The sequence below is a fragment of the Penicillium rubens genome, assembly GCF_028828025.1.
Source record: "Penicillium rubens strain IBT 27055 chromosome Unknown utg000003l_segment0_segment0, whole genome shotgun sequence".
In the NCBI taxonomy this organism is placed as follows: Eukaryota; Fungi; Ascomycota; class Eurotiomycetes; order Eurotiales; family Aspergillaceae; genus Penicillium; species Penicillium rubens.
In genome coordinates, this window is record NW_026890601.1 from 2433901 (window position 1) to 2458843 (window position 24943).

The following is a 24943-nucleotide window of genomic DNA, read 5'->3' on the forward strand; positions in this document are numbered from 1 at the left end:
CGAATGCCTTCAATGTTGTTTAATTATGTACTTACGATACCCACGGAAATGCAGACAACAATTCCCACAGTCCTTCCAACGCGCACCTTCATAATGTGTACATCAATGTAATTTGCTCAAAAATGTGCTCCACTTGTTATGCCCGGGAAAGGGCCCCTTTACGAGCCCGTTGAATGATCTGCTAGGCGTGCCCTTTGCAGTTTGGATATATCCATTAGATGTACACACGGCCTAGAATATTGCACTGCGACGACGCTATTTCACAACAGATTGGATATTATTGCCTCGAATCCTTCCTACGCCGGTTGTGATATCCCTTGCATGTAGCCCTTGGTGTTGGTTTTGGTGCCTCGAAAAGGCAACAGGGCGAAGCGCCTTCTTGTGCAACCCAACAGCGCCTACCTACCAAGGATTTGCCTCTTGGCGCATACTTCTAGTGAAAATGGTAATTCTAGGTATATTTGCCTTTTCTTGGTCTTCGAAAAGATGGCCAATGACCCTGTGCTGCTCCGTACGTTCTGTACATGTCTCACGGAAAGACATCAATGGAATCTCACCGCTAGTTCTTTTTAATTTATAGGTATATTAGCTTCGCGAAGTATACTATGTGTTGGTCGTAGTACTATCTAGGCTCTGAATGTCTTCAAAATGTATACTTCCAACCGACAACAAGTCAAAGATTGCTTCCATACTATATCAAAGAATATAAAGAACTTAGCGCAATAATGTCGTGGGCAGTAATGTTGGTATTCTTCCCGATGTCTATCTGTTTTGTTAGCAGGTTCCTGATGTATGAACGGCGGGTCACCCGAAAAAGTGCAACAAATCCAACCTCGGTCCAGATGCGGGAGGCTAAGTTTAGGTTTCATACTTCAATTCAACTGTTTCTATCCGCACGTGCGAAAGGCAGATGTCGACCCTCGTGGCTCCTATGATAGGCGATGTTTCAGCAGTGCGCTTTGACATTTTATCCATTCAGCCTTACGTGTTAACTCTTAGGACTAAGAGTCAGTTACCCGTGCACAAGATTCAGATCTCCGATCCACATCGCACAGGGGTAAAGACTTTGTTATGAATTAGGGGTCTGGCATAAAGATGAATGTGTACTTCGGTGAATGTATTCAACAAACAAGCTTTTCTCTCTTGATTAATCCATAATGCCTCGCAACAAAAAATATATCCCAGACTATACAGAAATTATATACATCAGCAAGCTCCAACCCATGAAGCACAACCAAACCCGTCGGTACTGTTTCAAAGGGTGTGCTCCATGATAGGCCCGCTATAGACCTTTCTCGCACGGACATAGTAGTAGAAAAGACTGAGGATGATAGTTCCCATAGTCCCAACGACACTAAAGTTCATAGTCTGGACAGTCACCACCCAAGCCGGTGGCCAGAAGCTAAAGAAGACAGCAATTGTCATGTAAACCAAAGCCCATGTGTTGATAAGAATACCCCAGATGCCGGGCAGATGGAACGGGCCCCATACGAGCTTCGCACCAGCGGTGTTGATGATAGCGGAATCACTGCTGCGAACAGAGCTGATCCCGCCCGTGCAACGGCGCCAGAGGAGAAGTCCGCCAACCACCATGTATGACAGGTAAAGACCGGAGATGGCCATGGAGCAGAGATCGTTGAAGGCGACGGCGGAGCCGATATTTATGAGTGCGAGGAGGCAGGAAATTACGGATGTCGCCAGAACGGAGTATAGCGGGACGGCAGAGTGCTCGGTGACCTGTGTTTTTTACCGTTAATTTGACAATCCTGACAGTGCTTAGGGTGTCGGAAGAATAACTTACCTGGCTCCATAATCGCCAACCAGGAATGCCGCGGTCTCTCGAGAAGGACCAGAATTGCCGCGAAGTGGACGCCAACATGCCAACTGATGTGGTTGCCCCCATGGTGGTGACGATCGAGCCCATCACCGCTGTTCCGGCTGTGGATCCTGTGGCCTGCTTGAAAATGGCCATGAACGGGTACCCAGTGGGTGATTCCAGGGCCGATCCGAGATCACCGCTGCAAAACAGCATGGCGATCAACATGCCGAAACCCAAGGATCCATTGATCAAGACACTCAGCATGATCGAGGTGGGGACTGCGACGGCAGCATTCGTGATTTCTTCAGACATCTAGAGATTGAAAGTTTGAATTAATCCCGGTGTCGATGTTGGCGCAGTTTGAAGGAGATGGATATACGCACATGAACCGCGGCATCACCGCCGGCAAACGCATAGATACAGCCGACGATTCCGACGAAGAACGACAGTCCCTGAGACGGGAATTCTCCCAAATTGAGGAACTGCGTAAAGACCTCCTTGGAACTTCCGTGATCGGCCATGTAAGTCAAGGGGATGAGAATCGCGAAGAAGCCAAGGATGTGAAGGATCAAGATCATGCCCTCAAATCGAGGCAGGAGCTTTCCTCCGACACTGTTGATGGCGACACAAAATAGCACGATTGCCCAGAATAGAAGAGTTCCATGCCAGTTCTTGGGCTCGTATGTACTGTTCGTGAGCACGATCAAGCCTTGAATCAAGGTGCCGACCAAATAGCATGAGGTTGCATATGTGGCTTGCCACCCAATGACAGTAAGCCAGCCTGTGAAATATGTTAGCTTTACCTTCGCATAACTCTAGATATCCGATATCCTCTGCTCACCTGTCAGGTAACTCATGAGTTTCATGCACGATCGCGGGGCTAGCATGGATGTCCAATGATACTGCCCTCCAGATGTTGGTGCCCTATTGACTGGTTAGTCTCGGTAGATAGATAAAGTAGACAGATCATTTCATACATCGATGCCAACTCCGCTAGAACCACAAAGGTAGCCGCGACACCCGCCCAAACGAAGAGGAAACCATATACAGCTCCAGCTGGACCTCCACTGTGTAACGTCTGTTAGCACTGCGGGGTGAATAACCCGTCCGCGTCTCTTACTTTTGGTATGCTTGCAAGAACAACCTATGCCACAGTCATCAGCCATCGTTCCCTCGGGGTTGTTACCCATTACCAATGACACTTACACAACAATTCCCTCCCAGGTAATCAGAATTGTACAACTGAAACCCAGCATTGACATCAAGCCGAAGTTGCGCTGTCCTTATTTAGTCCATATCTGATACGAATTCTCAAAGAGGATCTACCTTCAAGACGGGACGTTTTCCCATGCGCGCGAGATTAGCATCATCAAGCTCCTTCCTTGATAATTCGCCAATCTCCTCTCCTCCCGACGAGGGCATTTTCTTCGAATAGTCAGACCGCATAATGGATATGTGATTGCGGACAAGGAAAAAGCAAAAACGGACAGATCAGAAAGAGGGGAGTTGCCTGCTACCATCGAAGTTCAAGGGGTCAGAAAAAATCAAAACTAGCGCAACCAATTCGGCACATGGTTACATGTGGTTGGGGAACATTAGACGCTAATGCAGCAATTGCAGGGGTTGCATGAGGACTAATAAACTTGAGCATTGGCATGAATAATGTGGCTTGCTTAATCGATATTGCCAGGAAATTATTTCTTCAAGACGGCCAGCAATAACAAGAACAAGGTGGCCTACTTCCGTACACCGGGAACGCTACTCACTCCGGGAAGCCGATCACTAAATTGGCAAATTTCCGGGTAATACTCCGTAGAGTGGAAAAATTAATCTATTCAATTAATTGTATATCGGAGAATTATGTGAATTATGTGAGTTGCATGTTCGATGTTGTAGTGGATAGTGGATAGTGGGTTTTCGGGATAGACTCCGTGGCCTATAGACTTACCCAATGGCCCAGAACGGGAAAGGCGCGATATTCTGGAACAGGTGGATCGAAGGATCGACTTTTCACTTTTCACATGTTTTTCCCCTTCAATTTGTCCCTCCAGTCACCGTCCAGGTCGTCTCCACAATTATATTAGATTGGCTAGACTGACTTTCAGCGTCCTCGTCCGGAGCCGATGTTACCATAGCCCGATGAGTCCCTTCGTGGGGCACTGAGACTAACTCGTGAGTCTCACTTCGAGTATCCGCAGTGCGACGGGATGTCTTGAATGTGCTCATGCCATATGTCCTGTGTTTGCTGCCATTGTTGTTGGAACTCGTCATGCCCAATCCCATTCCTGTTGACTGGAGACTATCCAAGAAAGGTTTGAACTGGGGGGAACAGGCTGTGACGATACTCATGGCTTGAGCCACTTGAGTGGCGATTGCGACGGACCAGGCATCAAAGGTGAAATCACCCGAGGAAGTTTGATTAGCGTAAGCGAGTTGGAAAATAATCGCGATAATGACGCTACCAGTATCCTCTTCGTTAGCGGATTTTCTCAATACGGAGTCTGGTCTTGACACGTACATGACTCGGACCAAGAACACACTGAACAGACTAGCCTTTCTGCTGAAATCGGTCTGGATACGAACGATCACCAGCAGCGCTTGGCCGATTATCCCACCCTCCGACAAGATATTCGTGACGCCGAGATAATTCCACCACGCACCCTGATACACGGTCAGCGGTTTCTGTCGCTAGGGATGGACCGACTACTCACTCGGTCGAAACAGGTCCCATGTAGATAATTCCATGTCTGCGGCACATGGCATTGGAATGCAGCCGTAAAAATGCTAGCAATAGTCCACACTGCGATCGATATTCCCAGCACAAGCGCAAATCGGCGATCCAAGGATGCGGGAGTCAAGTTGCGAATGAAGACCAAAAGCGACAGTTTAGAGAAGCAAATGCTGGCGATGAATAGAATGGTTGCGGCGTATTCAGCCTTTGGGCCATTTGTCGCATTAGCAATAGTTCCAGAAAAGGCATGTCTGTCGCATACCTTCATGATGTGGTCAATTTTGACATCGGACAGCATGTCACGGTGCTGTCCAAGTCCATTCTCCGCGGCTTTCGAGACAGCAATGGACTGCGCAATGCAGAACACGATTGACGTAGTGATAAGGCCATCGTCAAATGTCCATTTGCGAAAAATGAAGTATTTTGTCCCCAGGCGAGTCAAGACGCTCAATATGGCCGTCACCAGCATAAACCATGTCAAGACATTGACCGCAGGAGTCCAGGTGTTTTTCAACTCTGGAAGCATGGCGATACGAATCGAAGAGAATAAATGAGCTCAAACCCATGTGCTGGGCACCTGGGCAGTAATCGCATGTTGTGTGTAATACACAGTGCACGGCTATTTCCACGGGATGCGAGGCCTTGTAGATGATTGGTCCTGAGTCGTGTCCATATGCAGTTAATGCAGTTAATGCAGTTAATCACATAGAAATCTCTGAAAGGGCACAGGATATATTGCATCGGCAGGGCTTAGCAGGGATGTTCAAAGTTTGATTGCCATGAGGCCACGTTATTCGTGGTAAATCTGAATCAACTCTCCACTTGGTTGCGAACCGCAGGTTGTCTAGTAAATTGGTTAGGATTAATTTCTTCTTTTCTTCTAAATTCCGGAATCCTTTAATTTGTAGAGTCTTCCATTATTCCCCCCTGTCGCGTGTGCAATTTGTCTGGAACTGTTGTTTTTCTTGGCTCTTAACACCCTGAATAGGAAGCACAATCTTACATACATTGCATACCTTCCACCTCCCTGAATCAGGGTCCCGTGGATTTATATTTTGTTTATATTAATCTTGTGTGTCAAACTACGACATCTTCTACTCAGTAATAAATTGATAATATAGGCCATATTTGACAGAAACTCTGTCATTATGCAAGGGATATGGCTCACGCTTGCAGGGGCACATCAGTACAGTAGAGGGCACAGCCATATAATATATCACCATCTACCACCATCCAACTCCATGAGTTGGTCAATCTGGTTAAAACTAATTCCATTGTAGAAATAGCATATGTAGTTCCTGTTGAAATCATCCCATCCCACATGGATGCCTTATTATGGTGGCAGACTGAGCGCTTTGTTCGTTTGTCACGCCTTTATAAAGGCCCTGCTTTGCTACTTTGTATACCAAGAGATTCTTCCTCCTCCATAACCCTATTAGCGTGTAGCTTCAAGAGTTCCGAGATTATATACGAGATATACTGTGTGGACAAAGTACAATATCATATCTATATTAGGTAGTATCACTTCCGGAAAGCGCTGTCGGATCAACTGTAGTTAAACAACTTGCAGTTGTCATCGTCGCGACTGCGGCGCCGAGAATTGGGTTTGATGGTTTCAAAAATCGATGTTTGTTCGCGCGACCTTCGCCCTCGATGATTTTTCTCTCAGTTTCTTGTTCGTCTCTCATCTCTGCTATCCATCTACATCTCTCACTTATCCTCCAAATCATCTTTATCACTTCGTCTACATTAGTATGTTATCGGTCATCATTCTGAGATCTATTTGACTGACTGCTCATTATCTAAAAGCCAACGAAATGACTACCCAAATCAAGCTTGATGAGAAGCTCGCTGAGCTGACCATGGACGATGCGAGACTACTGATCCTCGGTACCCTGTGCCACAATGGCAAAGTCAGTACCCATACCCTTTTTATAGATCCCTAGTTCCGTCTAATAATATTAATCTCATAGATCGACTCCGAGAAGCTTGGCGCTCTCGCCGGTGTGAAGAAGACTTCTGCCCGGGCCAACTACTGGCGTGCCAAGAAGATCCTTTTCGCGCTTATGGAAAAAGAGGAGTCTGCTACTCAGGCTACCGAATCCAAGCCTGAGGATAGCAACGCTGCACCCAAGGCACGTGGTTCTGCCAAGGGTCGCGCGACCAAGGACGCTGACTCGCCTGCAAAACACCACAAGACTTCTGCCATGGCTGCCCCTGAGCCCGAGTTCGGTTCTATGTACAATCAGGAAGAAGAGGAGGTTCTTTTGTTTACCATAGATGCGAACTAAGCAGAGACCACTCGTGCTACAAGGCCGCCCTAGACTGAAGTTGTCCCCCACGGAGAGCGAGAATGAAACGAAAGAGAGGGAGGAGCTGGATCGGGGGGGGGGGGGGGGGGGGGGGGGGGGGTCTGCGTACTACGGCGTCAATGTGCTCAAATGTGGAATCGATAGCGTTGACAATACCATTTGTTCTTCAAATTTGAATCCTCTAAATGAAAGGAATCTCACAAACAGTTGCATCACAAGAACACTAGAAGTAAGAATAGCTCCCTTCGCATTGTAAACTAGTTGTACATGATCTACTTCTCAGTCCCTTCTCAATTACCACGTCTGCGTAATCTGGCCGAAGCCAAGTCAGATGGGTTCGGCCCGTTGAGAGTGGTGTTATAGGTCGCATTGCTATCAAGCACTTTCAGAACCACCGTACCATTGCCCTCGCGGTAGTCGCTTGTAGGGGTTCCACGGGTTCGATAACCGCCGAGCGTCTTTAAATGTTCCTTGCCCGTCGCAATATCCTTTCTCAAAAGCACCCTCTCGAACATCTCCAACGAAGCCAACGGCTGGTAGAAAGGTACTTCATGCCCGGACTCATAAATTCGGACAAAGCTAAACAAGTCACTTTGACGAACCTGTCCATGAACAACGCCATCCGAAGTGGTGATATTCACGAACCCTGCATGTTCGTACCCTGGGGCATTGATCTCCTCAGCAACAACTTGTCCACCGAGCCAATTGCAGTTATAGTCGCTGGAACTCAAATTAGCACGGCCCAGTAGTCATCTCATGGTATAGGAGGTCTCACGCATCCCCGAAATACAGCAATACCTGTACCCCAGCTTCCAGCAACTTCCTCACACTCTCTATCGTCCCTGACTCGCGGTCGTCGTCACCTGTGTTTCCAAAGGCATTGCTCACAGTCCCGGAAGACTCTGAGAAGTTCTGGTATGCTCCAATAGCGGCTTGGACTTTAGGGCTGTTGAGATAATCGACGTAGAATGCGTACGGGAACGGGTCGGGCGTTAACTCTCGCATATCGTACTCGTCACGTTCAGAGTAGATGTCAAATAGTGACTCAACCTTCGAGGCGCAGAAGTCATCTGCAGCAGAGCAAATATCGTTTCGACCGGTCGCGTAACATTCCCGAGTCCGATCCACGCAGTTCCCTTCTCCGTAAAGGTTGTTGTACCATTCGGCCTGGACGGATTCGTTATATGGGTTGAAGTCGTATGTGTTTCCAGGGAATATGGAGAAGTTGTAGTACGCTTGATATTGAATCAGCGGGTCGAACCAGCCATTTCCAATAAGGACGTTCTCGAGATCGATCCGAATCGAGTTGTGGGGCTTTTTTGCGTTCTGTTTGACGAAGTACTCTGCTCCGAAGTTAGTCTCAGGAGCGTTCAAGGACGCTCGGGATCTTTACCGTTGAATACTGGGCCATAATGTCCCCCGTAACTCTCAGTCGCGAAGTTGAAGCCATTTCTCGAGTACTGTGGGAAAGCCCCCATAAACCCTTGTAGTGTCTTCCACATATTCGGGGCCGCATTTGCGGTTGTATTTGGAACGAGGGCAATGTCTGGTTTGGAGTATGTGCCGCATGTCCCAAGGTCCCGGGCGTAATCGGGGCACTGCTCGCTGGGCAGCTGGACAATATTGCCGTCGTTATCCTCATAGGCTGGAATAGGTGTTGTATATGATAATCCAACAGTGGCAGGTTGGTCAACGAAGAGCTGGTGACAGTTGAGCTCGAGTCTCGGCTAATAAAAGAATCCAGACTTACCATGTTGCTCACATTGCTCCAAGAATAAGGGTTGTTGTATACATTTCCGTCCTGGTCAACTCCGCAGGGCCCTAATTCCTGGAATAACCCGATCATCGACGATGATCCCGGCCCTCCGTTGATCCAGACCGTAAGTGGTGCCTTATTGATCGTTAGTACTGTGAATTTTTAATTCTATCGGGACATACATCTTTAGGGTCTCCATTTCTAGCCTCAAAGAACCACCTGTACTGGTCAGTCGCTGCCTAGGGCTCATCTCTATCGGGGATGCTTACCAGAAAATATGCTCGTCCTCACCAACATCAGCGTAACCGGAATAACTCTTCACATTGGGATCTTGTTCACAAATCCCAGGAGGCACTTCCTTATATCGCACATCGATTCCGGCATGTCCTTTTTTGGTGAGCAAATCAGTGGGCGCGGGCACAAATTGTGCCGTGGCATAGTTCGCCAGCACGGCCAAGAAAAGCTTGGTATACAGCACCATTTCGAATTGGTTTCCTAGTTAAACCTGAAGTTCGAGTCATATCTTATACCATTAAGTCCAGATAACCCCGCTCGGCTGGAATATCCACTTTGTATTGCTAGTATCGAACGGGAAGGCCAGAAACTACTAAGATCGCCCATTTTGGTCATTTGGGTCTAAACCCGACGGATCTCCGACTCGATGTCTCCTGAGGGCCGGGAATGACCGAATTGCTTATCACTCAAGCTTATTAATGCTTGGTTGGGGTTAAAGGATCAAATTTGGTACTTTTGTACTTTTATTTTTTAGCCCTTGCCTCGCACTATACAGTTCCACAACTTCAGTCTCGTTGTACCCAGTTGCTCTGGATAAACCGGAAATTGTCTAGCTCATTATTATTATTTATACACATCAACGTCAACCGAATCTATCGAACAAAGTCCGAGGGGACTTGATCAAATTGAACCCCTCTTGAACGGCAGCCCAGGGCCCTTGCCGGCATCGACGTGCACAAAGTACCAGACATGCGCCTCAAAGTCCGTCAGCAACGGCAAACCAGTTCCAGTGTTTCCGTCAAAGGAGACATCTCCCTGAATAACCTTAATATCAGAAGTACTGACAGTGGCATTGTTAGGCGATGTGATCCAATACTCAGGACTGACATGAACATAGCCCATGGACAACAACGGCAACTTAGGGACCGGGTCATTGGTATGAGTGAAACGGTAGTTGTTTCCCTGCGCCGTAATATACTTGGCCAAAGCCGCATTGGCCACGCGAGGCGAGGCATACGCGTACAGCTTAGCCGACGGGTAGCCTTTTCCCCGGAGATCAGCGGCAGCAAGGGTTGCGACGGCGGCGCCAAGGCTGTGGCCTACTACGACTAGCTCGTAGTCGGGGTTCTGAGTGACGGCATCTTTCAGTTCCTTGATGATGTCGTCGCGGACTAGCTCCCATGAGCTCCAGAAGCCGAGCTCGGCGAGGCATCCGTCACAGAGATCAGGGTTTGTGTGTATGAATGTGGCATCGCTGACCCAGTTGCGCACTGAGTAGGACCCGCGGAAGGCCAGAACAACTGCCGCGTTGGTGTGGTCTACTGCAATGAAGCCGGCGGTGTCTGTGATGGTGGTCCTGTGCATGTGTAAGTATCTCATCTCCAGTAGTTATTGGGGGTTGTGATGTCGCTTACTTGGAAAAGTCATAGAATACAGTCGCACCCGTTTGCTCGACTTCGGGGCAGTTGCCTTTCGAACAACTGATCTTGTCGCCCACTTGAGCGTCATAGTTCTCGATATAGTATGTCGCGGCGGCGTACTGAACCCAGAAGCCGAACTGGTTTAGTTCGCTGGTCGAAACATCTACCCAGGTGTGAGCAATGTGGTCAACGTATACCGAACAAAGTGTGTGGGATAGTACCTCGAGTCTGCACTTTCCCGGGGAGGGCATGACCCAACGAAGCCACTGCGGATAGGGCCGTAAAGAAAGAGAAACGCATAATGGCTTCGGGTCAATTGATTGAGACTGGAGGCACCACAGGTCGTGGGAACCCGCGGCTTTATACTTTCGGCTGTACCTGGCAGACCCATACGGAGTGTGGGTTCCTGAAAGGGTTTCGCAATTGCGCAAGCCATCTTCCAGTCGGAGGAACCAAGGAACCACGGCATGCAATAAAATCCGATGCCTGTGATGAGGAGATTCGGCCCAGCTGAGTTCACGGGGAATATTCCGAATTCATACCATGATCAACGGAGTATAGATCACATCCGGGGTTGTGGTACCAGAATATCGAGATCCATGAAGAAGTGCTCCAATCAGTTCTTGGCTATAAACTGGGGAGGGCATCGGTGGAGCCGGGGGATTATCTCATTCCGGTCAACCCGCGGAATAAGACGTAGAGCCCGAGGTCGCGTGCACTCCGAGTACGGAGTACTCGGTACAATAATATTATAGTAACATACGTTGCAATCACCAGATGCTTTATATCACATGAAAACCTACGGATCGCCGGAAGCTTGACTTGCTCGGCCCGAACTTGGCGAAATGATTTTGTTATACCCGGTTCTTGCCAGCCAACCTCCAACCCTACGTCTGTAGGGTTACCTTGGCACGAACCAGGGCTGTGTAGGGCTGCAACTGGACCGAATGGGGTTAGACTCTCTTGGCGTTGCGCGCGTGATCACATTTGGCGGTCCTAACCGGCAGAATTCACCTGCCTTGTCCAAGGTTGGTCTTGATATTACTGAAAACTGTCTGGCTAGCAATCGTAATACACTCAGTATTTTGCTATAGCTAACAACACCGGAGCAGGGCTCAAACAGTCAAACAGCTTTTATTCAAATCTGGCTTATGAATTTCACATTAAACAGCCATCCTTGATGCTAGAGTGCAAGTCGCTCATCCCCACACGCACGCGACGATAGCCAGTACGGTGGACCTTCTTTGCGGTATTTTCCTTGGTCTTCAGGCTCTCCGCGCTAGGAGACCCAGCCCGCGCATAGCTAACAGGAATGGCTTTGACGGATGCCGCAGTAGGTTCGAGAGCATAAACCTCAACCATCCATTCATACCAGACCTTGCGGTCATCGGTTTGACGGTACATCGTGGCGACAATCTCGCCATTTTCGGGAACACTAAGAGGGGTCTGCAGGCAAAGGAAAGAAATGTCAGTGTTACAGAAAGGGAAAGAATGGAGCAATTCAGTTGGATATATCCGAAAACTAACCTTCAAGGGGAAGTAGATGGGGAACCAGCTGATCATATTTGCGCTCTTGGCATCCATGGTTACTGGGTTGGTAGACAACTCTACATCACCGTAGAGCACCGTTTCAAAGTAGCCGGCCAGGCCGTGGCAGACACCTCGGTTTTGGGCCGGGAAGGCTAGACGTGTTTGGCGTACATTGTGGGCATTCGAGATAGTCGACTGCATGGGGGACTGAGGAGGAATGTGTCGGTTCGGGTGAGAGAAAGACCAGGCGGTCTGCACAAAGGGACTAGGGAATTCAGTAGTGGAGAACGACGCCGACGGGGTGGATGCCCGGTTTCCATTGTTAGCGGAGTTTTCACCACTAACAGCCGCATCCGTGGTGGAGAGGAAGTCAATCGCGTGAAGCATCACGACGTACGGGGTCTCTGGGGCGGCCGGGTTGGACACGGTCTGGTGCACAATATCGGCGTGCAATTTGGGAGCGGAAACCGGAGTGAAATGTGCCGAATATGAGGCTGGAATGGAAATGCCGTGGACGGGGTTGATCACGTCGTTCACGCCATCCAGACATTCAGGAGAAAGCTCGTTGTCCGCAAAGGAGCCCAACAGCTCCGAGACAAGGATATCAACATGGGTGTGGCACATAGCCGAACCCTGAAGTTCTGAAGTTTCAGATGGCCGACCTGGATCATGCTGGCCCTTCTTCGATGACACAAGTAACGAGCTCTCAATTCCAAGGGATTCTCCAACGGGGCCCGTCGCAGCTGTAGTCGGCTGCTGTCGGACCAGAGGTCCTTTCCAGCTTCGCATGTCTGACTGGACTAGGGTGACCTTGCCACCCCAGATCGTGTCGTTGTGCCGCTGTAGCAACACAAATGCGTTCTGGTTCTTCTCCACGGCCCAGAGGTCAATCTCCACTCCAGCATCTGCACTAGCCTTCAGGGCGCGAGTGACTAACGGGCCGCGACCAGCTCCCACAACTGCGACAATCACTTTTCCGTCCGGATGGGATGTGGCCTTCTTCTGGTCGGCCCAATCTCTCAATGCCTTGCAGATTGCCTTCTCATACCACTCATACTTGATAGGGTCCTTTTCAAATACTTCATAAGTGATACTCTCCAAATTGACAGTTAGTGGCTGTAGAGGTGCCTGCAAATAGTCCTGGTATCCAACACCGAACCTCTCAATCGCTGTGCGAGGGGGCTGGCGCTGCTGTAGGTTGCGAATATACGAGAGGTGTGGAGTGGGGTCGTAGTGCTTCTTCCCAGCCTGCGACAGACTCGGATAGTCAGACCCAGATAGCGAAGCCTGGTTGTCAGGGTCTTCGACATTCTCAAGTCCCGGAATAGGACCAACACCACAAAGGATAATCCACGGCGCAGTTCGAAGACGCATCATCTTTGCAATCAAACCTTGGTGTGACTTGGACAAGACTGGGTATCCTTTCTGGTTCTTGAGGAACGTCGACCCATCAATGGTCAGTAAACGCACTGGTTCCGAATGCCATCGGGATTGCACAAACAGAGACGGCAGTTGCTTCGGCAAAGCAAGGGCTGTGGTTCAAATTAGTTTCAGTTCAGGACCTTGACGATGGAGATGGGGTCATTGAAAGTAGGGGTTAACTCATACCAACGGTCAGTCTTGTGTGGTATTTGCAAGTCTTTCTAATTGAATCCCAAGCATCCCAGCTTCCAAACGGATCAACCTTGGGTGTATCCCCGTTATCTGGCACCAGGTATTCTGCCCGAGCAAGCGGAGCCAAGTCACCCATCGTATCGACTTCGACCTCTGGGTTGTCAACCATCTGCTGCCAAATATAAAATTGGATGTAGGGACCGAGGTCTAGCGCATCTTGAATCGCGCGCGCATAGTAGATGACACCCTCAGAATGCAAGGCACCGTGATGCAACTTGGGGCCAGGTATCAGAAGATACCCAATTCCGCAAAACGCAGCATACGCAACTTCCAACATCAGAACTTGCCGGGACATGTCCGCAATCAATGGGTCGGGTGAGCATAGATCAATCCAGCTACTGGTTACACCAACCAATTGACTGGTTGCATCATTGGGGGTGAGATACGAGTCCGCCTTCGAGAGCGGTGGAACCACCAGAGGCCGAGTGTTCTGGGAAGTAGCCATGGTCCCAACAACATCAGAAGTAGGAGATTGAAGATTGGCCAAATAAGAGGACAATAAGCCAAGAACACGCGAGTGGAAATGGGATGTCGTGATTGGGACAGTCATCATGTCGTACTATCAAAACGAGTTAGCATTTACGAGGGTAATGTGTTACTGGTGAGAAAGAACCAACATTACTCTCATGTACGTTTTGGATTACCCGAGGGGTCACAGTAATCAGTCTGTTGTGCTCATGGTGCCCAACACAAAAAGCTGGCCCTGGATCCTCTGAAGGATTATAGCTCTCCATATTGACAAAGTAGTCTGGCGCAATGGTGTGGGTGGCCTGGAACTAGGGATGTAGATAGAAGCTCCTGATGAGCAACAGAGCAGCTAACAGACTTGGTATTGGGCAGCTCTATTCGAAGAAGCCACGCACATCAGACCAACTGGCGCAGAGAAGTCCAGACGAAAACACACAGGGCGTCAACAAGCTCGAAGATTATCAATCCCTTTGTGGAGAGTGGCAGAATAGATGGGCGGTGAGCCTGATAGGCAGCTGTGGCGCCGGCCGACCTTCCTATCTCATATTTTTTTTCTTCGGTATCTCAGCTTCTTCTCTCCGCCGAGTTTACCCTTCAACAACTCTCTCCCCTTTCACCTCCACCATGTCTGATAACCGATCTGACTCCGAAGGTGGTGCGCGAGCGAAGCGCCAGAAGATGGACGCTGGCGACCCAAAGAACAACCCCTACCTCGCTCACATGTACGAGAACAACAATGGCTCCGACAACACGGCCCTGGCCAAGTTCAAGCGCCACCAGACAACCGCAGCGCTGGCTAAAAAAGCCGAAGACGGCGATATCAACCCTTTCAGTGGCCGACCCTTTTCAAGCAAATACTTCTCAATCCTGAAGACCCGTCGAGATCTGCCCGTCCATACGCAACGGTGAGTGCTGCCCGATAGCCCTTCTGGAAGAAAGATGTACTGACCAAACTTTATTCAGAGATGAGTTCCTGCAACTCTACCAGCAGTCCCAGATCCTTGTCTTCGTTGGTGAGACTGGTTCCGGAAAGACTACGCAGATCCCGCAATTCGTCCTCTACGATGACCTCCCCCAAACCCAGGGCAAAATGGTCGCTTGTACGCAACCTCGACGTGTGGCTGCGATGTCCGTCGCCCAACGTGTGGCGGCTGAGATGGATGTCAAGCTTGGAGAGGAAGTTGGTTACAGTATCCGTTTCGAAGATATGACCGGCCCGAAGACCATCATGAAGTACATGACTGATGGTATGCTTCTTCGCGAGGCTATGAACGATCCCAACTTGTCGCGTTACAGCACAATCATGCTTGACGAGGCTCACGAGAGAACCATGGCGACAGATATCCTGATGGGTCTTCTGAAGGAAGTTGTGGTCCGTCGGCCTGACTTGAAGATTATTATTATGTCGGCTACTCTGGATGCGCAAAAGTTCCAGCGCTACTTCATGGACGCACCCCTTCTGGCAGTTCCCGGTCGTACCCACCCTGTCGAGATCTTCTACACTCCCGAACCCGAGCAAGATTACGTCGAGGCTGCAGTCCGGACTGTGCTGCAAATCCACGCTACCGAAGGTGAGGGAGATATTCTTCTTTTCTTGACTGGTGAGGAAGAGATTGAGGATGCTGCGCGTAAAATCGCGCTCGAGGGAGATGAGATGGTTCGCGAGGCCGACGCTGGTCCTCTCAAGGTCTACCCTTTGTACGGAAGTCTTCCTCCTCACATGCAACAGCGCATCTTCGACCCTGCACCACCTCCTCGCCGACCAGGCGGCCGCCCCGGGCGCAAGGTCATCGTATCGACCAACATTGCCGAAACATCCCTAACCATCGACGGTATCGTGTACGTCGTGGATCCCGGATTCTCCAAGCAAAAGATTTACAACCCCCGCATTCGTGTCGAGTCACTCCTCGTTTCCCCGATCTCCAAGGCCTCCGCCCAGCAGCGAGCGGGTCGTGCCGGACGTACACGTCCAGGAAAGTGCTTCCGTCTGTATACTGAAGGCGCATTCAAAAAGGAACTGATTGAGTCAACCTACCCTGAGATCCTTCGGTCAAACTTGTCATCAACAGTGCTCGAGCTGAAGAAGCTTGGTATTGACGATCTCGTCCACTTCGATTTGATGGACCCGCCTGCGCCAGAGACTCTGATGAGAGCATTGGAAGAACTGAACTATCTCGCCTGTCTGGACGATGATGGAAACCTTACCCAGCTGGGTCGTCTGGCATCCGAGTTCCCTCTTGACCCTGCCCTTGCTGTGATGTTGATCAGCTCTCCTGAATTCTACTGCTCTAATGAAATCCTTTCCATCACCGCCCTTCTATCTGTGCCGCAGGTCTTCGTTCGTCCTGCTGCCCAGCGCAAGCGTGCAGACGAGATGAAGAACCTCTTTGCACACCCCGATGGAGACCACTTGACAATGCTGAACGTCTACCACGCATACCGAAGCAGTGACGCTCAGGCAAACCCGAAGCAGTGGTGCCACGACCACTTCCTCTCCCAGCGGGCTCTCCAGTCCGCTGATAACGTCCGCTCTCAACTGCTCCGCATCATGGAACGCCAGGATCTGGAGATGATGTCCACTGACTTCGAGGACAAGAAGTACTACGAGAACATCCGCCGTGCTCTTTGCGCGGGTTTCTTCATGCAAGTCGCGAAGAAGGACACAGGCGGCAAGAGCCAATACCTTACCATCAAGGACAACCAGAATGTGCTCCTGCACCCGTCCACCGTCTTGGCTCACGAGGCCGAGTGGGTGTTGTATAATGAATTCGTTCTCACAACCAAGAACTATATCCGTACTGTCACTGCAGTCAAGCCAGAATGGCTTTTGGTATGTTCCTCGCTCCTTTCTTATAATCACTATATATTTTACTAACCCTTTTTCCAGGATATCGCCCCTACATACTATGATATCAGCAGCTTCCCCAAGGGTGACATCCGCTCTGCCCTTACTCGGGCCGCTGATCGCCTCGCTCGCAAGGAGAAGATGCGCGCCGAGAAGCATCGATAGAGAATTTATTCCTGTTCGGCCTAAAATTTACGCATGATACGCTTGTTTGTCGCACTGCTTCTTTCCCATCACGATGTCTGTATTTTGAATAGAACTCTTGCTTTCTCTTCTGTGCCATACCATACTTACTGCCCGGATCATCCTTTGCGGCCGGTCTTTATAGACCCGTCAAATTTGAGACTGTATAAAAATTCTGATAGAGTATCTGAAGTTCAGTCCGCTCGAGAGGCTTATACCTGGTCTACAGGAACGAAATCATGGAATGTTCTTCAAGAAATCAATTGTATGCACCACCAACGCCTTGGGCTGGTTAATACATTCAGGGCTGCTTGCCCAAGGTCTTCCTGTAAGCTCTATTGAAAACAAATGTAGTCATTTAATATACAAAAAAAAATCTCCTCCGCGGACAATCAATGTCCGGTGCTTTAGAAGACGAAGAGAATGGACATCTCAGCTGGCAAATAATGCGGGGTCAGCAATAGGAGCTGTGCTTTCCACTGGTGATTGATCTGCGCTGGTTTCTCGCCGCCTGTTTCGCTTGCTTGGTTTCCGTGGTGATGAAGATGAAGTCTGAGATCTGGCGAGGCTGATCCTAGTAGAAGTTCTAGTGAAATTGTGACTCAGTGGAGGGGTTTCGGATTGCGGGTTTTTGAGAGGTGTGATGGTTTCAGCGGATGGAGGGAGGGATTCCTCGCTGGTCGGAGTGCGGGAAGAATCTTTTGTAGAGGGTTCTGAGATATGGTGTTTGCGAAGCTCATAGATAAGTTCGCGGAGTTGGGCAACCTCGCCCTTGAGTGTAGAAATGTCCTCATTTACCGTGTTGCCAGCAGGTGTCTTTCCGTCGCCGGAGGCAGGCGGTCGGCCACGTCCAAGGGCGGTAAAAAGAGCATTATCGGCATGCTGATCGGCTAGTTTGGCATTGCGTCGAGCGAAGGTTTCCTCCGCCGGCACCTCAATTTGGCTCAGGTATTCCCCAAAGGTATTTCCAAAGTCATAGCACTTCTGCCACAAGGGGCGGTCGATGTTCTCCCTTGGTGTTTGCTTAGCAGCTTTAGACCACCGCTTGGGATCAGCATGGACGAAAGGTCCCGAGTCTGGCTGTCGTGATAAGAGCCTCGGGTCAAAGCCACTGTGCACGGCGGCTCTCACCAATGCATCCGATGCATCTAGTCGGTCACAGGAGTCGCAGAGCCCAACCATTCGCCCAAGCAATCGCTCGACTGAATCCAGACGGTGGTCCGTTGATGACAAGAGGTATGTCACGGCTCGTTTCAAAACGTTCACACCCTTATCCCAGTCCCGTCGAAGGCTGTAAAACCGTAGATATGTGAACAAAGTTTCCCAACTATCAAAGAAGCCCCCACCCCGTGCAGCTTGAAGCCAGGCGTCGGCTCGGTCGGGCTGGTCGAAACGTAATGCAGCCCCTATCAAGGCAGCGTAGATGACTGGATTGCTGCTGTTTAAAGATGGAACGATGAGATCTATACCGTTGACGGTACGGTGCTTATAAACCCCCCTGCTCCCTAGGTTGACGGAGTAGCCTTCCCCGCCGAGCATTTTCAAGAACAAATCGAAATCTTTGAGATTTTTCGACTTTCTGAAGAAGGTGATGATCGTGATCACGAGTGACGGGTTGAGGAAGAACCGGTTCGGCAATAATGTCCGCAGAAGCAGCTCGACCAGATCATTTTGGCGGGTCTGGCCAAATGCCATGATCATGAGCCGGAAAGCTGTTGGTCGATCGGGGTCCCTCGAGCTCAAGATGTTGTTCGATATCCGCAGAAGCAGTTCCTGTAGAGACATCTGCTGGCTCGTATAGATTTGGATGTCGTTGGTGAGTTCGGCATCAAGGGCCTCGCGCTCTCTTTGCATCTCGCCTAATTGACTCGCAGCATAGTCCTGGGTGATATCGCTATATGTGGCGTGTCGATTCGTTTTCAAGGTGATCATTCGATGGCGAAGATGATTCAACTCCTCCAGGAGCTGCGACACGTTTACCTGGGGGGTCTCGAAATCCGCAGCATAGTTCATTGAAACGCCCGAGTAACGGTGTGCGATGGCCGGTCGTAACAAAATCCGGATAGCAAATTGCCTTAAAGCAAGCTTCTGAATGGCCTTAAGACGAAGGTCATCTTCCAAAACCCAACTAGGCAATGTCTCCTGCGGAAGGAAGATCTCGCTCTCATCCTCCTCATCAATTGTGTGTTCATCCTCCTCAGCTTGCTGATTTTCCACCATCCGAGCCCCGGCCGCGTTCAACCGTGTTCTTTCCGTGTGGAAGGCCCTTACTCTATTCACGCTGGTTGGGTATTGAATTTCGGGAGGGAAGCGAACAGTACCGAATCCTCTCGCTTGTATTAGACGATTGAGTCCGCGGTTTTCTCTTCGTGATTGTAACGATGCCAGAATGCGCTCCTCCTCATCCACTAACTCGCTCACTTCGGCCTTCACCGCAGCGATCTTTTCTTCCCAGTCATGCCGGCGGCGATCCTTTACACTCGCATCGGCAATAGCAGCACCGGCAAAAATGCTGCCGTAAAGTGCGGTAACGGAGTTACCAATTCGAAGTCGTCTCTTACCAGAGGTTGCTGCCCGCGAAGTAACACTGTTGGCAGTAGTGCTCAAACACCCGACACAGCGGCAGGATGACTGCTTCGAAACAGCTCGGGACCACAAACCCTGCATTCTCAGGGCATTGCTATTGCGCAATTCGATCCAAAAGGTAATATTGCAAACTGACGGTAAAGACCAATTGGACTCCTCCCGGAGCCCCGTTGCAAGTAGGGGTGTGGAACAAGATGGGGTAACATGCAATGCAAAATAATCTTCGAGGGTTGCAATTCCGCAAATGCTCGGGTCATCCGTGCAAACATTGCAAACGGGCTAAGACCCCGTATCTCTCCTGACATTGTCTATCCAACAGTAAATCAATCTGCTTTTTTAATTTTGTTAAACGAATCTCTTTTGTCGATTTGCAATGGTCACTAAACTGTTTGGTTTCGCCGCAGGGCTGCTTGCGTTGAGCGCGCTCACCAATGCCCATGGCTCGCATTCAAATGACGAAGCTCCCTCAGATGATTGGGCCACGAGACACATGATCGGTAAGACACAGCGCTGATGCGTCAATGGACAAGTCGACGTTGCTAAAGTTGTCATATCCAGAGGAACACCACATTGCGTCCTTTGACCCAACCTCATTCTTCATCCTTCACGACTACGATTCCTCGGGAACATGGACGCCAGAGGAAATCCGCAAGACATACGGCCTCAACGATGAATCCAATGCGGGTGTCAGTGAGGAAAACAAACAAGATGCCGTGCGCGCAGTGTTTGAGCTTTTCGACGCTGGAAACACTGGGTTTATTGACCGGGAGGACTGGCTCGCAGGGATCGCTGCGGGTAAACGGCTTCCCGATCTCGGTTTCGGTCCCGGACACCATGGCGACCTTGAATATGAGTATGAGATCCATCACTTTGAGCAATATCACGGCGATGATACCACGGAGGCGGACCTGACTCACCCCGAGGATATTGAGCATTTCCGCAAGCATGACGAACAGGAGGATGCTGCTATTGCCCTCGAAAAGCTGGAGAAGATTCAAGTTGTCGCTGGCAATATTCCTCAGAAGTTCCGTCGGAATTTTTAGACCGTTGAGCTCATAGTTTCATGCTTCTTTTCTATGTACATACGCGCTTATACATATCGGCTGTCATCAATTTAAGCCTCCTGGTTCAACCAACACATCCCCTCTCTAACTTGTCATATTGAAGAACTGTCTGCGTATAATTCTTCCAAGAGGAAATATATGAGAAGCTAAAGCAGCTATTGAAGATCGTGAATTTGGAAGCAGCGGATATAACGATAAATAGCCAGCCATGAAATGAAGCAGACCCGCCAATACACCATGTACGAAATGAAAATCCATGACTAAAAACGCCGGGGGAGAGTGTTGAGACGCTAAAAGCTCAAAAAGAGGGGAATGATTTATGGCAAAAGGCGGCAGTCAACGCGAATGCCAAAGAGCAGGAAACAATGGAAAGGAATCGCTAAGAGGAGAAATATCCCTTTATACTTTGGTTTGTCTTCCAGGGACATGGCTCTCAATACTCTGTAGTGTAGCCCAGCCTATCGGTTGAATCGACAACTCTGTGGTATAAGTGTTAGGATCAAACTTAACTCCCCAGCTTGGGAGTTTTCAGACTTACGAGTATTGTTTCGTCAAAGTCCCTTCTCCACCCTTCGACAGATCGATATTGAAAACGTAGAAGTTGCCATCACTAGTGACAACCATGACTTGGGGGGTGTTGCTACTCATGGCAACCACACTCCTCAACGGTCCGGCGCCTGTATTCCCACCAGGGCCTGGGTTCGATCGCGGCAATTTGATCCAAGCAAAATCACGCGCTGGCTCCCACATCTCACTGACTCCCTTGGGAAGATATCCGCCCATCCTGGCGGCAACTGCGCCGCCGACGTTTTGAGAGGTCCGGCGAATCATCCCCATCAAAGTTCCGTTGTGCTTCCGCAAGGACGAATCTGAGCCAGCATCGCCGACCGCCTCGTCCTCCTCGTGGGCATATCCATAGGTATTTGGCGGAGAGCCATGGTCCCGACTTGGGGGGAATGCGACGAAGAACCATCTGACGATGGTCCTTGCTGGGCCAACTTGAATATATGGACAGTCTCGGTGGATGAAGAGACACATAAGAGCGTGGATGTAGTGTTGAAAGACATGCTGTAGATTCGTGACGGCATGGAGCCACGTCGGAATTGGTACAGCTTGTGGCCATCTGGAACTGAGAAAATGCGAATGATGGTTCCTTTATCTGAGGCAGTCGCAAGCAAAGTCCCATCGCTATTCAGCGCAATGAGTGCCAGAGGAGAGCGATGGGCTTCGATGACGTTGATAGCTTCTAGCTTTACAGCGTCAAAGATTAGAACATCCCCGGTCGTAGGAGATACATGTGTTGTTCCAGGGGGTGCATGCGCCGGCGTGCTTGCAGCTGCAGGTGCTTTTTGGGGAAGCGGGTATGCCATGTAACAATTCTCTGAAGACGGCGCAAGGGCACATATTGCTGTTGATTTGTCAGAACCGGGAATAAAACTGCTTAGAAAGAGAGGGGTGGAAAATCAGGCGCAAGAGCTCTGTACCGTTGGGGTTTGGTGAAGTATCAATGGTGGACAAAAGCTTCATTGTCTGGATATCATAAAGATAGATCTGATCCTCAAGGACAATAACAAGTCGCTTGCGGTTCAGTTTCACTGCGAGAACCGTTGTTGGGAATGTTAATTCGCATATTGTGCATTGTCGCTATTCGAAACATTAGTTCCATACTTATACAAATGTATTTAATGACCGAGATTGAATGTTTGAAGATACCTTGGTGTTTTGAATCTGCAAGCGTCTTGGTGATAAGATAAGGGCTACGAGAGAGGTTGAGAATAACATCTCAATGACAGCGATATTCCCCTCCTTGGCTTCATAGCTCTTGGCAAAGGGTTCAGTTGTGAAGATCTGAAATCCCTTAGATGTTGCTAAAATGCGGTCAGTGGACTTCCAACGATAAACATGTAAAAACAGTTCCAGAGACTTACCCACAGCCAGATAGCTGTAGTCTTGGTTAAACGTGACAAAATTCATGGCCATTTTTGGAAAGGTTCAGGGTTGTAAATGAAATCAATGAGATTGATACAAGGCAACTCTCGGATGTCGGAGATACCCCGCTTAGGCAAAACTGAGAGGGGACCACCAGCAACTCGTTGCCCGTCACTGGCCACTGCGTAACATATCTCGGTCTCAGAACGAAGCGAGATGTTTCAAAGCCGAGGATGTGGAAAAGAGAGGATATGATATCCGCGAAGTCTTTGGTCGTCACAAGCGAGAGGTTTGCGCTTGGGCCACACCTTGATTGCCCACCGCCTACGGATTTATCTTATCAACAATCGCCTTTCTTTTACTTCATGCTCTGGCAGATTTTGGCTTTAGACGTAAGGATCGATCGTGGTGGTAAGAAAGAGTGTGTCATTTCCGCAAGCATTGAAAGTTGTTTAAGCGGTGAGCTTTGGTCACTGTTGGCTTCCAAGGTTGCTTCCATAAGATGGTCTAGCGTATCCCGAGGTCCTCGCCCCAACTTACGGCACGGTCTTATACATATGTTGTAAGAACAATGTCCATAGATGTTGGCCGCTTAAGCGGCTCTTAACAAAGTCTGCTACACCGGAACAAGCCGTTGACACGAGTGTTCCGATTGCCTATTCTAACAGTCTTCGCATACGCACTTTAAAGAAGTATGCTCCATCTATAACCAAAAAGTTACAGCCCGGCGATAAAACATTTAATCTCAGTCCCCGCCAACGAGGAGAGCAGATTGACAACGCTGAATAGCACAGCCACGTATCCCAACAGGTTAAAGAAATACGATTCTACGAAACAATATGACTTGCAACCGATTCAGAGGTGGGAGATGAAAAGTTACCAAGCAGCTCCCAATCAGCTTATTATGGTCTCGAATCATGTTCGTCCAGACGATAGTAATGATACAGGCAGTATTCCCAGAATGCAGAAACCCTAGAGGGACTAAAGTGCAAAACAAAATGGTGATACTGCACAGGAATCCCGTGTCCCAGCCAAAGCAGACACCACAGCCGGAATTTGTATGCTGTTAATGACGATATAATGAGAGCAAGGGCTTCACTAGAGTTTGAAGAGGAATGTGATGAATATGGCCAGCTGTATGGCAAGTAAGACGACGAGCCAAGGGAATGGCTTCGCTTGAGGAGCCAGAAGAAGAGTGCCGAGTATGGCGAGAAGCGTGGTGATGTTGGCGATGAGCCAAGGGACAGCCTCCGACGGTTGTTTAAGGGTGGACTTGCGAGAAGATGAGCCCAGATGTAGCTTCCAGGTGTCTTCGGCCAAAATAGTGAGATCAGCCTTTGTTAGCTGCAAATCTCTTTCGCGGGGCCAGGTCCAAAAATTTGGCTCTCGCAGCAACAGGTGGGAAAACGGAATGGTGAAAGGTGCATTGGAAATGACAGGGGCACCTTGGGATCGTAGAATCCCAGGTTCCACTGTAATGTCGACTTCCTGTTTCATAGCGAGTGACCCGTTCTCTACGGTCGATCTGCGAAGTGTCATCGTGCGGTTGCGCTTGCCGATGTAAATCGTGATCACTGATAAAACCTCGTTTTGGCATTCAAATAGCCACTTTTCGGTGTCTCGTTGGAGCTGCCGTCCCGTTTCGGACTTAGCAACTTCAAACACGATTGATGGATAGCCCCGGGACTGGAAGCGTGCAGGATATATTTGATTATCAGGTTGCTTCACACGCGATTGGAGTTTTTGATATTTAGATCCCTCGAACCGAATATCATATACCAGGCCCTGTCTTAGGGTCGCGATAGTAATGAGCCTTTGTAAGGACTGTATTGCCCGTTCATGGGGGGCTGAAGGCATTTTCATGAGCAATATATTTAAATGAACAAGATACTCCTTCCACGAGCGTGAAAACATGGTTTCGTCTGCGTAACGAAAGTCACATTCGAACCTTTCCTTGTTGATGTCTGTGACCAGAAAGATTTCATGCTTATTAGAATAGGGAAGGGACCTTTCATAATCCATAATAGCCAGAAAGTCGTCCCTTCCGTGATATGGATACCGATGGATACTTGGAGGGAAACCCTCGAGTTCAATAACATCCTCCATGATAACTGATAGAAAGGCGTAGAATGAATATCGATGAGAATTTGGACTTGGCCCATTTAAGTAGAAGTTGAAAGTTGTAGGAGTGAAGGCATAGTACGCCCAGGTGAGTTCTTCCAAGTGACGTGGCTGCTACTTCGAATAGCCTCATCGGTGATCGGGAAAGAAGCAAGAAAATGACGTCACTGTTTATCTCCGACGCCAATTCCCTTGAGAAATCAGAAAAGATGTAATTCCCTACGCATTTCTACCTCTTTTGTGTGATGAGTGATGCCTTGATTTTGGATG

General features: G+C 49.3%; 11 protein-coding genes across 11 annotated transcripts; 3 read left to right on the top strand and 8 right to left on the bottom strand.

The window, feature by feature from the left end:
• Positions 1-1254: 1254 nt before the first annotated feature.
• Positions 1255-3265, bottom strand: N7525_007136 (uncharacterized protein; the record flags this gene model as incomplete). The annotated part of the gene is made up of 8 exons (XM_002567662.2): positions 1255-1737; positions 1802-2131; positions 2203-2600; positions 2661-2743; positions 2797-2886; positions 2940-2963; positions 3026-3096; positions 3146-3265. 8 exons carry the CDS (start codon positions 3263-3265, stop codon positions 1255-1257), a joined length of 1599 nt encoding a protein of 532 aa, XP_002567708.2.
• A 588-nt stretch (positions 3266-3853) lies between these two features.
• Positions 3854-5076, bottom strand: N7525_007137 (uncharacterized protein; the record flags this gene model as incomplete). Its single annotated transcript, XM_061213921.1, has 3 exons — positions 3854-4480; positions 4531-4755; positions 4813-5076. The coding sequence occupies 3 exons, from the start codon at positions 5074-5076 to the stop codon at positions 3854-3856; spliced, it is 1116 nt and encodes a 371-aa protein (XP_061068352.1).
• Positions 5077-6367: 1291 nt separating this feature from the next.
• N7525_007138 (uncharacterized protein) lies at positions 6368-6841 on the top strand (the record flags this gene model as incomplete). The annotated part of the gene is made up of 2 exons (XM_002567664.2): positions 6368-6463; positions 6524-6841. 2 exons carry the CDS (start codon positions 6368-6370, stop codon positions 6839-6841), a joined length of 414 nt encoding a protein of 137 aa, XP_002567710.2.
• Positions 6842-7152: 311 nt separating this feature from the next.
• On the bottom strand, positions 7153-9099 carry N7525_007139 (uncharacterized protein; the record flags this gene model as incomplete). The annotated part of the gene is made up of 6 exons (XM_002567665.1): positions 7153-7582; positions 7638-8205; positions 8256-8562; positions 8613-8753; positions 8801-8837; positions 8888-9099. 6 exons carry the CDS (start codon positions 9097-9099, stop codon positions 7153-7155), a joined length of 1695 nt encoding a protein of 564 aa, XP_002567711.1.
• Positions 9100-9533: 434 nt separating this feature from the next.
• Positions 9534-10573, bottom strand: N7525_007140 (lipase family protein; the record flags this gene model as incomplete). The annotated part of the gene is made up of 3 exons (XM_002567666.1): positions 9534-10209; positions 10268-10436; positions 10495-10573. 3 exons carry the CDS (start codon positions 10571-10573, stop codon positions 9534-9536), a joined length of 924 nt encoding a protein of 307 aa, XP_002567712.1.
• Positions 10574-11431: 858 nt separating this feature from the next.
• Positions 11432-14211, bottom strand: N7525_007141 (protein arginine N-methyltransferase; the record flags this gene model as incomplete). Its single annotated transcript, XM_002567667.1, has 4 exons — positions 11432-11719; positions 11801-13335; positions 13412-14036; positions 14095-14211. 4 exons carry the CDS (start codon positions 14209-14211, stop codon positions 11432-11434), a joined length of 2565 nt encoding a protein of 854 aa, XP_002567713.1.
• A 358-nt stretch (positions 14212-14569) lies between these two features.
• Positions 14570-16955, top strand: N7525_007142 (DEAH-box ATP-dependent RNA helicase PRP43; the record flags this gene model as incomplete). The annotated part of the gene is made up of 3 exons (XM_002567668.1): positions 14570-14850; positions 14909-16775; positions 16833-16955. The coding sequence occupies 3 exons, from the start codon at positions 14570-14572 to the stop codon at positions 16953-16955; spliced, it is 2271 nt and encodes a 756-aa protein (XP_002567714.1).
• A 450-nt stretch (positions 16956-17405) lies between these two features.
• On the bottom strand, positions 17406-19640 carry N7525_007143 (uncharacterized protein; the record flags this gene model as incomplete). The annotated part of the gene is made up of 1 exon (XM_002567669.1): positions 17406-19640. The coding sequence occupies one exon, from the start codon at positions 19638-19640 to the stop codon at positions 17406-17408; it is 2235 nt and encodes a 744-aa protein (XP_002567715.1).
• Positions 19641-19932: 292 nt separating this feature from the next.
• Positions 19933-20602, top strand: N7525_007144 (nucleobindin SSP120; the record flags this gene model as incomplete). Its single annotated transcript, XM_002567670.1, has 2 exons — positions 19933-20056; positions 20118-20602. 2 exons carry the CDS (start codon positions 19933-19935, stop codon positions 20600-20602), a joined length of 609 nt encoding a protein of 202 aa, XP_002567716.1.
• A 454-nt stretch (positions 20603-21056) lies between these two features.
• On the bottom strand, positions 21057-22603 carry N7525_007145 (phosphoinositide binding protein ATG18; the record flags this gene model as incomplete). The annotated part of the gene is made up of 6 exons (XM_061213922.1): positions 21057-21102; positions 21162-21612; positions 21720-22031; positions 22108-22267; positions 22337-22491; positions 22552-22603. 6 exons carry the CDS (start codon positions 22601-22603, stop codon positions 21057-21059), a joined length of 1176 nt encoding a protein of 391 aa, XP_061068353.1.
• Positions 22604-23650: 1047 nt separating this feature from the next.
• N7525_007146 (uncharacterized protein) lies at positions 23651-24658 on the bottom strand (the record flags this gene model as incomplete). The annotated part of the gene is made up of 1 exon (XM_002567672.2): positions 23651-24658. One exon carries the CDS (start codon positions 24656-24658, stop codon positions 23651-23653), a length of 1008 nt encoding a protein of 335 aa, XP_002567718.2.
• Positions 24659-24943: the final 285 nt, after the last annotated feature.